This window comes from Oryctolagus cuniculus, chromosome 10 (genome assembly GCF_051225735.1).
Source record: "Oryctolagus cuniculus isolate XC-2025 breed Fujian yellow rabbit chromosome 10, ASM5122573v1, whole genome shotgun sequence".
Taxonomy (NCBI): Eukaryota; Metazoa; Chordata; class Mammalia; order Lagomorpha; family Leporidae; genus Oryctolagus; species Oryctolagus cuniculus.
Window position 1 is genome coordinate 109435199 of NC_142876.1, and position 12184 is coordinate 109447382.

General features: G+C 62.1%; 1 protein-coding gene across 4 annotated transcripts; it reads left to right on the forward strand.

Annotated features, from left to right (window-relative positions):
• Positions 1-869: 869 nt before the first annotated feature.
• Positions 870-9810, forward strand: XIRP1 (xin actin binding repeat containing 1). 4 transcript variants are annotated; one of them, XM_017343685.4, is made up of 3 exons: positions 870-1029; positions 3724-7063; positions 7491-9810. In XM_017343685.4, exons 2-3 carry the CDS (start codon positions 3728-3730, stop codon positions 7497-7499), a joined length of 3345 nt encoding a protein of 1114 aa, XP_017199174.4. In that variant the 5' UTR covers positions 870-1029; positions 3724-3727; the 3' UTR covers positions 7500-9810. The 4 variants fall into 4 exon arrangements, with proteins under 4 accessions (XP_017199174.4, XP_008258498.4, XP_069907105.2 ...); XM_070051004.2 differs by having other exon boundaries at positions 872-1029; positions 3727-7063; XM_008260276.5 differs by having other exon boundaries at positions 3724-9810.
• Positions 9811-12184: the final 2374 nt, after the last annotated feature.

The window sequence follows — 12184 nt, forward strand, 5'->3', positions numbered from 1 at the left end:
AAAAGCCCCTGTCACGTGCGCTGTGCGTGGCCCTCTGATGTCCTCACCAGCCTGGACTGAGTACGGGGACCTTGAGCCTGCCAGGCCCCTCGGGCTCCGGGCAGCAAGGAGCTGCCCCCTCCCCCCCACGCACACTCCGTCCATGACTCGGAAGCGGATGACTCGAGGGTCAGAAATAACCCCACCGTCAGCCCCCGAATGCCACCCCTCCCCTCCCCTCCATTCCCAGAAAGTCTGGGCCGTGAGTCAGAGAGAACAGTCCAGAAGGAGACAAGGCCACAGATCCACTCCATGGAGTTCTCGGATAGATCGGGGGCCTGGGCATCGCCACGTGCTTCCTGCAGGCCATGCTGGACCCAGGGCTGCAAGGAGCTGAGCCGTGGGGCCCACGGAGGAGTGGGGGAGAGAAGATTTGGGGCACAAGGGAACGGGAGAACGAGAGCCGAGCCCCACTCAGGGGGTGACAGAGGGTGATGCCCCCTTGCGGGGTCTCGGGTCTCCCAGCACAGCGGGCACTCAAGTCAGCAGGAGGCAAAGGCCAGTCCAGAGAGGACAATGGAGACACAGCATTAGGGACCGAGGCTGCCCAGGTCCGACGGCCCTCCTTATTCACTCCCTCAAAATAGTTCGGGGCGCCCCCCACCCCACTTCAGGCTGAGTCACTGACCCCTTCCCCGGGGAAGACCGGGGATGAATGAAGCTCCCCTTCTCCTCCCCTGCCCGAAGGACATGTAACTGACTCCCCGGGATGCAAGAGTGACTTCCACAGCCCTAAAAATAACCGAACCACTTAATGCTCTGAACATAGCCCGCCCGCCCCACCCTGGCCCACCCCCAGCCAGCGAGATAAAGGCAGCTGCCGGGGCTGCCAGGGGACACAGACCCAGAGCCAGGGCTGCAAGAAGGCACCTGACGGCGGAGCCCACGGAGCAGAACCAGCCCCCGGCCAAGAAGCTCAAGAGCAACGGCAGACCCCCGGGCCACCCTGCGACAGTCCCCACGCCCCCCACCAGCCAAACAGGACCCTCGGTGAGTAAGCTGCCCGCTCTGTCCTTCCATGGCAGGACCGGCTACTAGATGGCAATCCCGTGTGGATCCTGCGGGATAGGGTTAGAGGGGTGGCTCGGGTGGGGGGGTGGGGCACATATGGGCAGTAGGTGTAGGGCAGCGGATGAGTCTCTGATCAGGCTGTGCCCACCTGGGCCTGGCGCGAACCCTTTGAGTGGCCGCCGCGGGCCCAGGCCAGCAGAAGAAATAGGTCCTCACCAGCCAGGCACAGTCCACAAAGGCTTTTCAGGAGCCCCTCCGAGACTCCCTCGCAGGAAGGTGCCAGGCGGGCCCAGGGTCTGGAGGAACCAGCGACAGAGAGGAAGAGGGCGTGGGCCACAGGGCCCAGCAAGTGGGCCCAGCGTGCAGGGCTGAGACAAGCCCTGTGCCAGCTGTCGTGGGTCAAAGTCCTAGCATATTTGGCCCCAGGGATAACTCCCTGGGCTGGACTGAGCCCAGCAACCCCCGGATGTGGCCGAGAGCCTGGGCGTGATGACCGCCCCAAGCCAGCGTCTTGCCCTGTGCTAAAGCCCTGGGGGCCGAGCTGCGGGCTCGAGGCAGGGCCAGGGACTAGTTCTGAGTCTGCCCAGAAGTAAAGCTATCCGGGGCCAGCTGAGCGGAGGAGGAAGCCTGGGGCAGAGATGGGTGGTTCTGAGAGCCCGGCCGAGCCCTGGCAGCCCATTCCCTGGGATAGCTCTTGGGATCCACCTCACCCTAAGTCTTGTCCCAAATCTGAATTCCATCCTCACCCTTCCCCTGCCCCAGGAGCCTCAGGCCAGACAAAGGTGCAGGAGATGAGGGGCAGGAAGCTGCCTCTGCCTTCCTGAGCCCCCGCAGACAGCTCCTTGCCCCTCCAGGGACCTGTTTCCCTCTCTGAGTCGGTGTCAGTGACCTCTGAGGTTCCCTCGGTGTGACTCCCTCCCCTGCATTCTGGGGATTCCTGGGGGTGGGGGCGGGGTGGAGCTGGTGGCTGCTCGGGCCACACTGGAGTGACAGGAAGGGGCAGGTCTGCCTTGGGCAGACACTGAGGTGGGACTGTAGCTGCAGGTCCCAGAGCTCACGCTCCCCAGGGGCTCCCACACCTCTGCTGGACACGGCTGGCCGGCTGGGCAAGTGGTCAGCTTCCCCTCTCCTCTTTCCGAGACAGCCATAGAAGGAGCTCCCGCCCCCACCTGCTGCCAGTGTCCCTGCACCTGCTCCACCTGCGAGTCCCTTTCACCACGGGAAGGTCACTACTTGACTCGCAAGCCAATGGCCTGGCACCCACTCAGGAGGCAGGATTGGGGAGACCAGGATGACAAAGAGGATTGGCTGAACCACGAGCAGCCCAGGTCCCCACTGGCTGAGCCCTGGGCTGCTGTTCTGAGGCCAGGACCTCAGCTATATTTAGCACCAAGTGTAGAACGGAGCAGTGGGTCAGGGTCAGTGGGGGAGGCGGTTGGGGTGTGGGGGGCGGTGAACATTCTTTCCCTAATGGCCTCTGGGAACTATCAAGACACCTGTCACAGGACTGATAAGACAGACGTGGGATGGAGAGCAGGGGAGGGTTTGAGGGCCAAGGGGTGGAACTAGGGAGAGGCCACGTCCTGGTGGAAGCTGATTCACATGGGAAGAAAGGAAGCGGAGGACCAGGAGCCAGGTGCAGGCCCAGTGATGATGGAGGCCTGCAGGAAGAGGTCTCAGCTGAGCCCTTAGAAGGCTGCCTGCTTGTACGTGACTGGGGAGGGGTCTCCACACGCCAGGGGTGGGGCCTTGGGCCCACTGTCCGCCACCCCTCGGGTGTCACCTTCACATTTTCCTGGGAGAACCTGCTGGGGGACAGAGGGGCACCACGCCAGTTAGAAAGTTTCCCACCTCCCACCTTCTTTTTGGGGACCAGTTCCTAATCGGGTCTAGGGACCCTGAGCCGGCAGTACCTGTCACTCACTCACTAGGATCCGACTCTGGGCCCCAGTTTCCCCAACTGTAATTACAAAGGGTCCTGGTTAGCCCCCATAAGCCCAGATCGTCTGAGTCATGGGAGTACAGCACAAAAACCCTAACCTGGGATTCAGAATTTGGCTCTGTCTGACCACAGGACATCTGGTGAGCAATCCCCTTCTCGGGGCCTCCACTGCTTCCGCTGTAGCGTGGGCTGCCGCCTCCCCGAGTCTGGGAAAGGTTGGAGGGAGTTGTGAGCCAAGGTTGGGCAGAGTTCCCGGTCCAAGAGGCAAGTGCGCCCTCTGGTGTTCTGCCAGGGGAATTTCACCTCTGTGGGGGAAGCCCAAACCCCAGTTTAGGGAACTCCCTCTCCATGACTAAGACTCTTTAAGTCAGTATTCCCCGGGGCCACTTCCTTGGGAATCTACCAGGGAAAACTGAGTTTGCCAAAGGGGAGGATGAGACATATTCAGTTTTCCCGCCGGAGGCTTGGACATCCTTTGTGGGGTTGAAGGAACTAGCTTTGTGGCCAGCAGTGCTCCCTAGCAATCCAGGTGACCCCAGGGAAGTAGAATCCCACCTGGATGGATGGGTCCACAGGTCTGACTTCAAGACCTGTTGCCCTCCAACCATACAGGTGGCAAAGTGAGGTACAGGCCCAGCTGACCTGGCGAGGGAGTCTCTAAGCTGCTGCTGGGCCCTGTCCCCTGCCACTCGTCCCCAACCCCAGTCTCACTTCTGCCCCCTTCTCCCCAGAAGGATGGCCGACGCCCAGACCCAGCTGGCTCCCTCCCCAGTCATCCCCACGGCGACGGCACAGGACCTGCCCCTCCCCCCGCCCCCAGCCCCGGAGGACCTGCCGCTGCCGCCTCCCAAGGAGTCCTTCTCCAAGTTCCACCAGCAGCGGCAGGCGAGCGAACTGCGCCGGCTCTACCGGCACATCCACCCCGAGCTCCGCAAGAACCTGGCCGAGGCCGTGGCTGAGGATCTGGCCGAAGTCCTCGGTTCCGAGGAGCCCACGGAGGGCGACGTCCAGTGCATGCGCTGGATCTTTGAGAACTGGCGGCTGGATGCCATCGGAGAGCATGAGAAGCCGGCTGCCAGGGAGCCCGTGCAGGGCGGCGACGTCCAGGCCACTTCCCGCAAGTTTGAAGAAGGCTCCTTCGCCAACAGCACGGACCGGGAGCCAGCCGAACCCCGGCCGGCCGGAGGGGACGTGCGCGCAGCCCGCCGGCTGTTTGAGACAAAGCCGCTGGGTGAGCTGGGCCAGGCCGAGGCCCTGGGGGCTGCCGTGAGGGAGCCTGCGGCCAGCGGGGACGTGCAGGGCACCAGGATGCTCTTTGAGACCCGGCCGCTGGACCGCCTGGGCTCCCGCCCCTCCACCCAGGAACAGAGCCCCTTGGAGCTGCGCTCAGAGATCCAGGAGCTGAAGGGTGACGTGCAGAAGACGGTGAAGCTGTTCCAAACAGAGCCGCTGTGTGCCATCCAGGACTCCGAGGGCGCCATCCACGAGGTCAAGGCCGCGTGCCGGGAGGAGATCCAAAGCAACGCGGTGAGGACCGCCCGCTGGCTCTTTGAGACCAGGCCGCTGGATGCCATCAACCGGGACCCCAGCCAGGTGCGGGTGATCCGGGGGATCTCCCTGGAGGAGGGGGCCCGGCCCGACGTCAGTGCCACGCGCTGGATCTTTGAGACACAGCCTCTGGATGCCATCCGGGAGATCGAGGTAGATGAGAAGGACTTCCAGCCGTCCCCGGACCTCGTCCCCCCTGGTCCAGATGTGCAGCAGCAGCGGCATCTGTTTGAGACCCGAGCGCTGGACACCCTGAAGGGAGAGGAGGAGCCCGGAGCAGAGGCTCCGCCCAAGGAAGAAGTGGTCCCTGGCGACGTCCGCTCCACCCTGTGGCTATTTGAGACGAAGCCCCTGGACACTCCCAGAGGCAAGGTGCAAGTGGGCCACCTGCAGCGGGTGGGGCCCCAGCAGGGGGAGGGGCTCCTGCATGAGCCCCCCTCTCAGAGAGCCCCCCTGGAGGACGGTGTGAAGGGGGACGTGAAGACCTTCAAGAACCTTTTTGAGACCCTTCCCTTGGATAGCATTGGGCAGGGCGAGCCTTCCACCCTTGGCAATGAGAGCAGAGCCGAAACTGGGCAGTCCCAGGCCACAGGGTCCCCAGTGTACGCCATGCAGGACAGCAGGGGCCACCTTCATGCCCTCACCTCTGTCAGCAGGGAGCAGGTAGTCGGGGGTGATGTGCGAGGCTACAGGTGGATGTTTGAGACGCAGCCGCTGGACCGACTCGGCCGCAGCCCCAGCACCGTTGACGTGGTGCGGGGTATCACCCGGCAGGAAGTGGTGGCCGGGGACGTCGGCACGGCTCGCTGGCTCTTTGAGACTCAGCCCTTGGAGATGATCCACCAGCGGGAGCAGCAGGAGCGACAGGAAGAGGAGGGGCAGAGGCAGGAAGGCCCCCGGCCCGAGGCACCCCCGAAAGGAGACGTGCAGACCATCCGATGGTTGTTTGAGACATGCCCCATGAGCGAGCTGGCGGAGAAGCAAGGCTTGGAAGTCCCAGATCCCACGGCCCAGGCTGAGGCACGGTCCTGCACCTGGATGTTCAAGCCCCAGCCCCTGGACAAGGCAGAGGGCTCCAGGGAGCAGCATCTACAGGTCAGCCAGGTCCAGGCTGGGGAGAGGCACACGGACGGACACGTCTTCGAGACGGAGCCGCTGCCGGCCTCGGGCCGTCCTTGTGGAAGGGGGCCCGTGAGATACTGCAGCCGGGTGGAGATCCCTTCAGGGCAGGTGTCTCGGCAGAAGGAGGTTTTCCAAGCGCTGGAGGCAGGCAAGGGGGAAGAGCAAACATCCCGGGTCCCTGCTGAGCCCATCCCCGCAGGCTCGGTGCACAAGTTCACCTGGCTCTTTGAGAACTGCCCCATGGGCTCCCTGGCAGCTGAGAGCATCCGAGGGGGCAACCTGCAGGAAGAGCAGCCCGCAAGTCCCTCGGGCAACGGGATGCCCGAGAGGCAGGAGACTGCAGCCGAGGGGACCCTGCGGGCTCTGCACGCCACGCCCGGCATCCTGCACCATGGAGGGATCCTCATGGAGTCTCGAGGCCCGGGTGAGCTCTGCCTCGCCAAGTACGTGCTCCCAGGCCCAGGACAGGGCCGCCCCTACATCCGGAAGGAGGAGCTGGTGGCTGGTGAGCTTCCCAGGATTGTCCGCCAAGTGCTACGCCGGCCAGACGTGGACCAGCAGGGGCTGCTGGTGCAGGAGGACCCAGCTGGGCAGCTGCAGCTCCAGCCACTGAGGTTGCCAGCTCCGGGCAGCAGTGGGAGTACTGAAGACATGGACCCCAAGCTCCAGCAGCTGCTGGCTTGCAGTCTCGGCACCTCCATGATGAGGACGGGACTGGTGATGCAGGAGACAGAGCAGGGCCTGGTGGCACTCACCGCCTATTCCCTCCAGCCCCAGCTAAGCAGCAGGGCCCCCGAGAGGAGCAGTGTGCAGCTGCTGGCCAGCTGCATAGACAAAGGAGACCTGAGTGGCCTGCACAGTCTGCGGTGGGAGCCACCAGCGGACCCAAGTGCGGTGCCCGCCAGTGAGGGGGCCCAGGGGCCGCCCCCAACAGAGAGCATCATCCACGTTCCCCCACTGGACCCTGGCATGGGGATGGGGCATCTGAGAGGCCCGGGGGCCACCCCCAGCCCACCTCAGGCCACTGCGAAGACCACCCCTCTGGCTGGGAAGGCTGCAGCCCCAACTTCACCGAAGGTCACAGAAGAGCAGAGAAACAGACACACTGGGCACAGGGGGGTGGCAGCCGTGGCAGAGGCAGAAGGAGCCACGGCCACTCCTCCAGGCCCTGGGGCCCCAGACCTCCAGGCCGCCATGCAGAGCCTGCGGATGGCAACAGCCGAGGCCCAAAGCCTGCACCAGCAAGTCCTGAACAGGCACAAGCAGGGCTCTGCCCCCACAGCCACTCCCATGCCCGTCCAGGATGGCCTGCAAGCGCCAGCCTCCGCCACTGGCGCTCCCCACAGCAACACCAGGCCTGTGGCTGGAGGTGACCCCGGGATCCCAGCAGCCCCCAGAAAGGTCAGTGGGGAAGAGAAAGCACTGCCCAGAGGGCTGCCTGGGGGGTGGGGAAGGATTCAGGATGGCATCTACACCGCTCACCCTGTGCGGACCTGCGAGCCACCCAGGGTCGTCCAGCCTCCCAAGGAGCACCCCCAGCCTGGGGTCAGGGAGACTGCCCTCAGGGCCCAGCCTCCCAACCCACTCGAGAGAGGCCCAGCTCAGATTCTTGAGCCACAGCACGAGGAGCCAGAGGGCCACACACAGAGGGCCAGGGGGCCTCCGGGGAAGGTCACGGCACAAGTTTCCCTGGGAGGCCTCCAAGCTCCAGAGAACGCCCTGAAGACTGCCCCTCTAGCCCGCCACACCCTGGCCTCTGGGCCCCAGGCTACAGGTGCCAGCCTGCACTCCCATAATGCCTCTGTTCCTCCCCCTCCTGCTCTCCCAGCTGCTGTGACAGGACCTGCCTTCCCAGCCCAAGCCCGTCCGGAGGAGGACTCCATCCAGCAGGCCTCTGAGCCCCTGCCGGACCCCCTTCTTCACTCCCACAGCAGCCCTGCCGGCCAGAGAGACCCTGGGGGGTCGCAGACAGAGACCCCCAGACCGGAGCCTCCACGGAAGAAGCCTCAGGTGCCCCCCAAACCTGCGTACCTGGCCCAGATGCACCCCCCTCGGAGGCTGCCCATGCCCTCGGCTCCATCCCACAGCTCCTCCTCAGAGCCAGAGCAAGGAAACAGACAAGGTGAGCCGGGGACAGCCATCCTCCCAGCGACCCAGGTTCCCGCAACCACGACAGGCCAGGGCGGGAGGCCTCTCCCTGGATGCCCCCAGGGACACAGCCAGCCCAGCCCTGTACATGGCTTCCCCACCATGGCCTCCAGGCCCAGCAAGAGTCAGGCTGTGAGAAGCAATGCCCAGAGCCCTGAGCCCCCTAAGCTCAACGTTCTCAACTGTGACCTCAAGCCACCGCAACAGGGCTCCAGTCCCCCAGGAAGGCAGCCCCGTGGAGACGCCAACCTGGGGACCCCTGAGAGCCCTGAGGCTCCACGGGGAAGCCAGCAGGAGCTCCAAGGCCTCCTGAGTCAGGTGCGAGCCCTGGAGGAAGAGGCTGCAAGCAGTGTGGATGTGCAGGCCCTGCGGAGGCTCTTTGAGGCTGTGCCCCAGCTGGCAGGGACCGCCCCGCAGGCTCCTGCCGCCCCCCGCACGCCCGAGGCCTCGGTGGAGCAGGCCTTCGGGGAGCTGACACGGGTTAGCACAGAGGTTGCCCGGCTGAAAGAACAGACCCTGGCCAGGCTGCTGGACATCGAAGAAGCTGTGCACAAGGCCCTTAGCTCCATGTCAAGCCTCCAGCCAGAAGCTAACTCTACGGGCCATACCCAGGGACCCCAGGAGGGCCACAGTGCCCACAAGGTCAATGTCACGGCCAGCAGCAGAGCCAGGCCCAGTGGCTCTGGGAGTCAAATTGTAACAAAGAGCCAAGCACGGGTTGCAGGCCACCCTGAGGCCAAGGGCCAAGCTGAGCTCAGAAATCAGACAGAGGCCAGAGGTCGAGCAGCCTCCACCGTCCCTCCTACCAGGAGGCCGGAGACATCGAGAGACGATTCGGGCCTCCCTCGAGTCCTGCCTTCCAGCAGAAATTCACCCTCCTCCCCAACCTTCATCTCCATCCAGTCAGCCACCAGGAAGCTTCCGGACACTTGCAACCCTAAGGACAGCCCTGATGTCGCAGGGAAAAGCGCACGCTCGTCTCAGGACTTGGGCCAGGTCGAGGCTAGGAAGGAGGTCAGCCAGTGCCCCGGACAGCCCAAGCCTGCGCCGGCCTCAGCCGGCCCTCTGTCCACGGGGCGGCAGAAGACCGTGCTGGAGCTGCAGACGGGGCTGGGCGGCTCCCAGCGCTACGGAGCCACGAGAACCGTGACAGAGCAGTATGAGGAGGTGGACCAGTTTGGAAACACCGTCCTCGCCTCCTCCACCACTGTCACGGAGCAGGCAGAGCCGCCCAGAGGTCCAGGCTCCCATGCGGGGCGCCACGCCTCCCCCCTGCTGCGGCACTTCCTGCACAGCCCTGCTGGGTTCAGCAGTGGTCTGTCAGAGGCCGACATGGCCTGGGTGCCCCGCAGCCCCTCCCAGCCAGCTGCCCAATGAGCCCCTGTTTCCATGACAGCCTCCTGCTTGTCATGGGGTGTCACTGTCCAGGGCCCAAGGACTGAGGCGCTGCCTACCTCCAGCACACACAGGGTGAGGCCAAGGAGAAAGGACTGCTGGGGGCCACTTGCTCGTGTGGCTTCCATTCTTGCAAAAGGGGAAGAAAGGCTGGGAAGAGGCCCACTGAGCAGGGCAGGCTGCATGTGGAGGGTATGCTATGTACAGACACGCACACGTACCCCACCCAGGCCTGGCCCATGCACCGACACGCGTGAGTTTGCACACCGCTGCCAGAGTAGAAGCCCCCACACTCAGCCTTTACTTCTCCTGTTAGGAGTCTCACTGTTCTCAGCCATCTGCTCTCAGTCCCTGGAGAGGACCCGGGCCAAATGCACACAGCACCAGTCTCTGTTTGCGATTGGTCCGAGGGCTCCGCAAGGCCCTGGCTGCCAGCCCCTCCATCCCCATCACTCAGCTGCTACCCCAAGGTCACCCAACAAGGGTCAGCAATCAGCAGCATCCCCGGAAGCCCAGTGCACACTGCCTGCCTGTGCCCCTCACTGCCTCCCACTCTGCACCCCAAATGGAAGGATACAGTCTGAATAAACTCATTTTATTCTCCACCCTGCATGTCTGGCTGCCTGGGCATCTGTTCCAGAGCCTGTGTTCCCTCTGTCGGGGGAAACAGCCACAACCTCCAGGTACCCCGTTCTGGTAGCAACAGCAGTGGTAGAAGGCTCTGGGGAAAAACCCCTTTCTCTGCCATCTTGGCTGAGAACCAGAAGGCTCGTGCCCACTCCCCTGTTGTCCCCCCGACACACACACACACACACACACACACACACACCTCAGGATGTCTTGGATGTCAGCCTGAGAGGAGAGGGGTCTTGGACCCTGTCCCAGAGCAGGACAGCAGCCCACATGGGCCTGGAACAGTGAGAGGATCTCACACCAGGAGAATCCCAGTGCCGCGATGGCCAAGTGCTGTGGGCCAAGCACAGGGCCCCTGGGAAGGGGAGTGCCCAGATCCTGGCCTGAAAAACTGGAATGACTTGAAGGGCCCTTTCCTCTCTGCCTTGCAGAAAGCACTGGACACCTGCTGTGTGCCAGGCCTGTTGTAGGCACTAGAGGAAAGGGACAAAGTCCGAGAGAAAGCTCCCATCTGCGGCCTCCCTCCCCCAGAACCTGCCACGTGGGTGGCCGGATCTCTACTATGTGGCCCAGCACCTCCTGCCGGAGGGAGTCTGCATTACCAGGAAGCTGGAGTCGGAAAGCAGAGCTGGGACAGGAACCCTGCCTCGCTGAGATGGGACTCAGGTATCCTAGCCAGCGTCCTAACTGTGGGGCCAAACACCTGCCCCCTGGAACTGACTTTTCAGAGTGAGGAGACAGAAACAATGCATTAAAAGTGAATTTAAAAAAAAAAAAAAAAGGAAAATTGGATCAGGAAATCCGGAATAGAGCAATGAGCCAGGGTAAGCCACCCTCACACTCTGGGACAGGAGTCTTAACATGCGTTCACTTGACAAATGACAGGTGACTGCCTTAGAGAAGGTGGCCAAGGCAGAGAGCTCCACGAGAATAAAACATTTCAGCTGAGGCCTGAATGAAGAAGAACCACCAAGGGGCCGGTGTTGTTAAGCACCTCCCCCAGCATTCTACGTCTGAGTTCCGTTCAAGTTCCGGCTGTTCCGCTTCCAATCCAGCTCCCTACTAACGTGCCTGGGAAGGCAGTGCAAGGACCCTGCCACCTGCACAGGATACCCAGATGGAGTTCCAGGCTCCTAGCTTTGTCTTGGCCCAGCTCTGGCTGTTACAGGCAATTGGGGGAGTGAACAAAAAGATATGTGTGTGTGCGTGTGTGCGTGCCTGTGTCTCCCTTTCACTCTGCCTTTCAAATAAATCTTCAGGGGCCAGTGCTGTGGCTAGGCTAAACCTCTGCCAGCAGTGCTGGCATCCAAAACAAGCACCCTGGATGCTCCAATTCTGATCCAGCTCTCTGCTAAAGCGTCAGGAAAAGCATCAGAAGATGGCCCAAGGGGTTGGGACCCTGCACCCACATGGGAGACCCAGAAGAAGCTCCTGGCTCCTGGCTTCATCCTGGCCCAACTCCAGCCATTGTGGCCATCTGGGGAGTGAACCAGAGGATGGAAGACCTCTCTGTCTCACCCTCTCTCTCTATTACTCTGCCTTTAAATTAAATAAATAAATCTTAAAAAAAAAAAAAAAAAAAACAGCTAGTGAATCACAAGGGAAAAGTATGGTAGGCAAAGGGAACAGAAGTTGCAAAAACCTAGGAGTGACATAAACATAGCTCCTGGGTTTCCTAGATACCACTCACAGTAAGATAGCAACTAGCATTGCCTTTCACACGTGTATATGGAAACTCACCTCTATTCTGCTTCAGGTGAACGGACAGGATTCCACCACATCTCCTGCTCAGGGCTCAGCCCTACCTACCCTTCATTTGCCCGGCGTGGCCTGCTCAGGGGATGTGGGCGGACTGCCCTGGAGCCACAGAGATCCGATCTGCACTCAGATACAGAGACAGAGAGCAGAAGGAGGGTGGGGGTGGAGACGCAGGTGTGAGTCCCTGCATAATCAAGATGCCAGATCTGCCTGCGGGTACTGGGCTGAGCCCCTCGCCACACGTCACCCAGGCCCAGCAGCGCATAGCTCCAGTCGTGCCTGAGTTCTCGTCTTCATCTACTACGGGGAACGCTGAACGAACAGGCTTGAAGCTATGCTGGGGGCTGGAACTCAAGGATGTCCACTTGATGTGTTATCGAAATGACTTTTTAAAATATATCTCTTTTCTCACCTCCGGGGGAGGTCCCTGTCTCATTCCTCCTGTATCCCTGGTGCTTATCACTAGTGCCCAGAAGGCACTCTATAGCTGGGAAATGGAGGAATGCAAACTCGAATGCGATGAGGGACTAAATCTGCCAATTCATCCCAGCAACACTGATTAGCACTTTATGCATAGAGTCCGCTCAG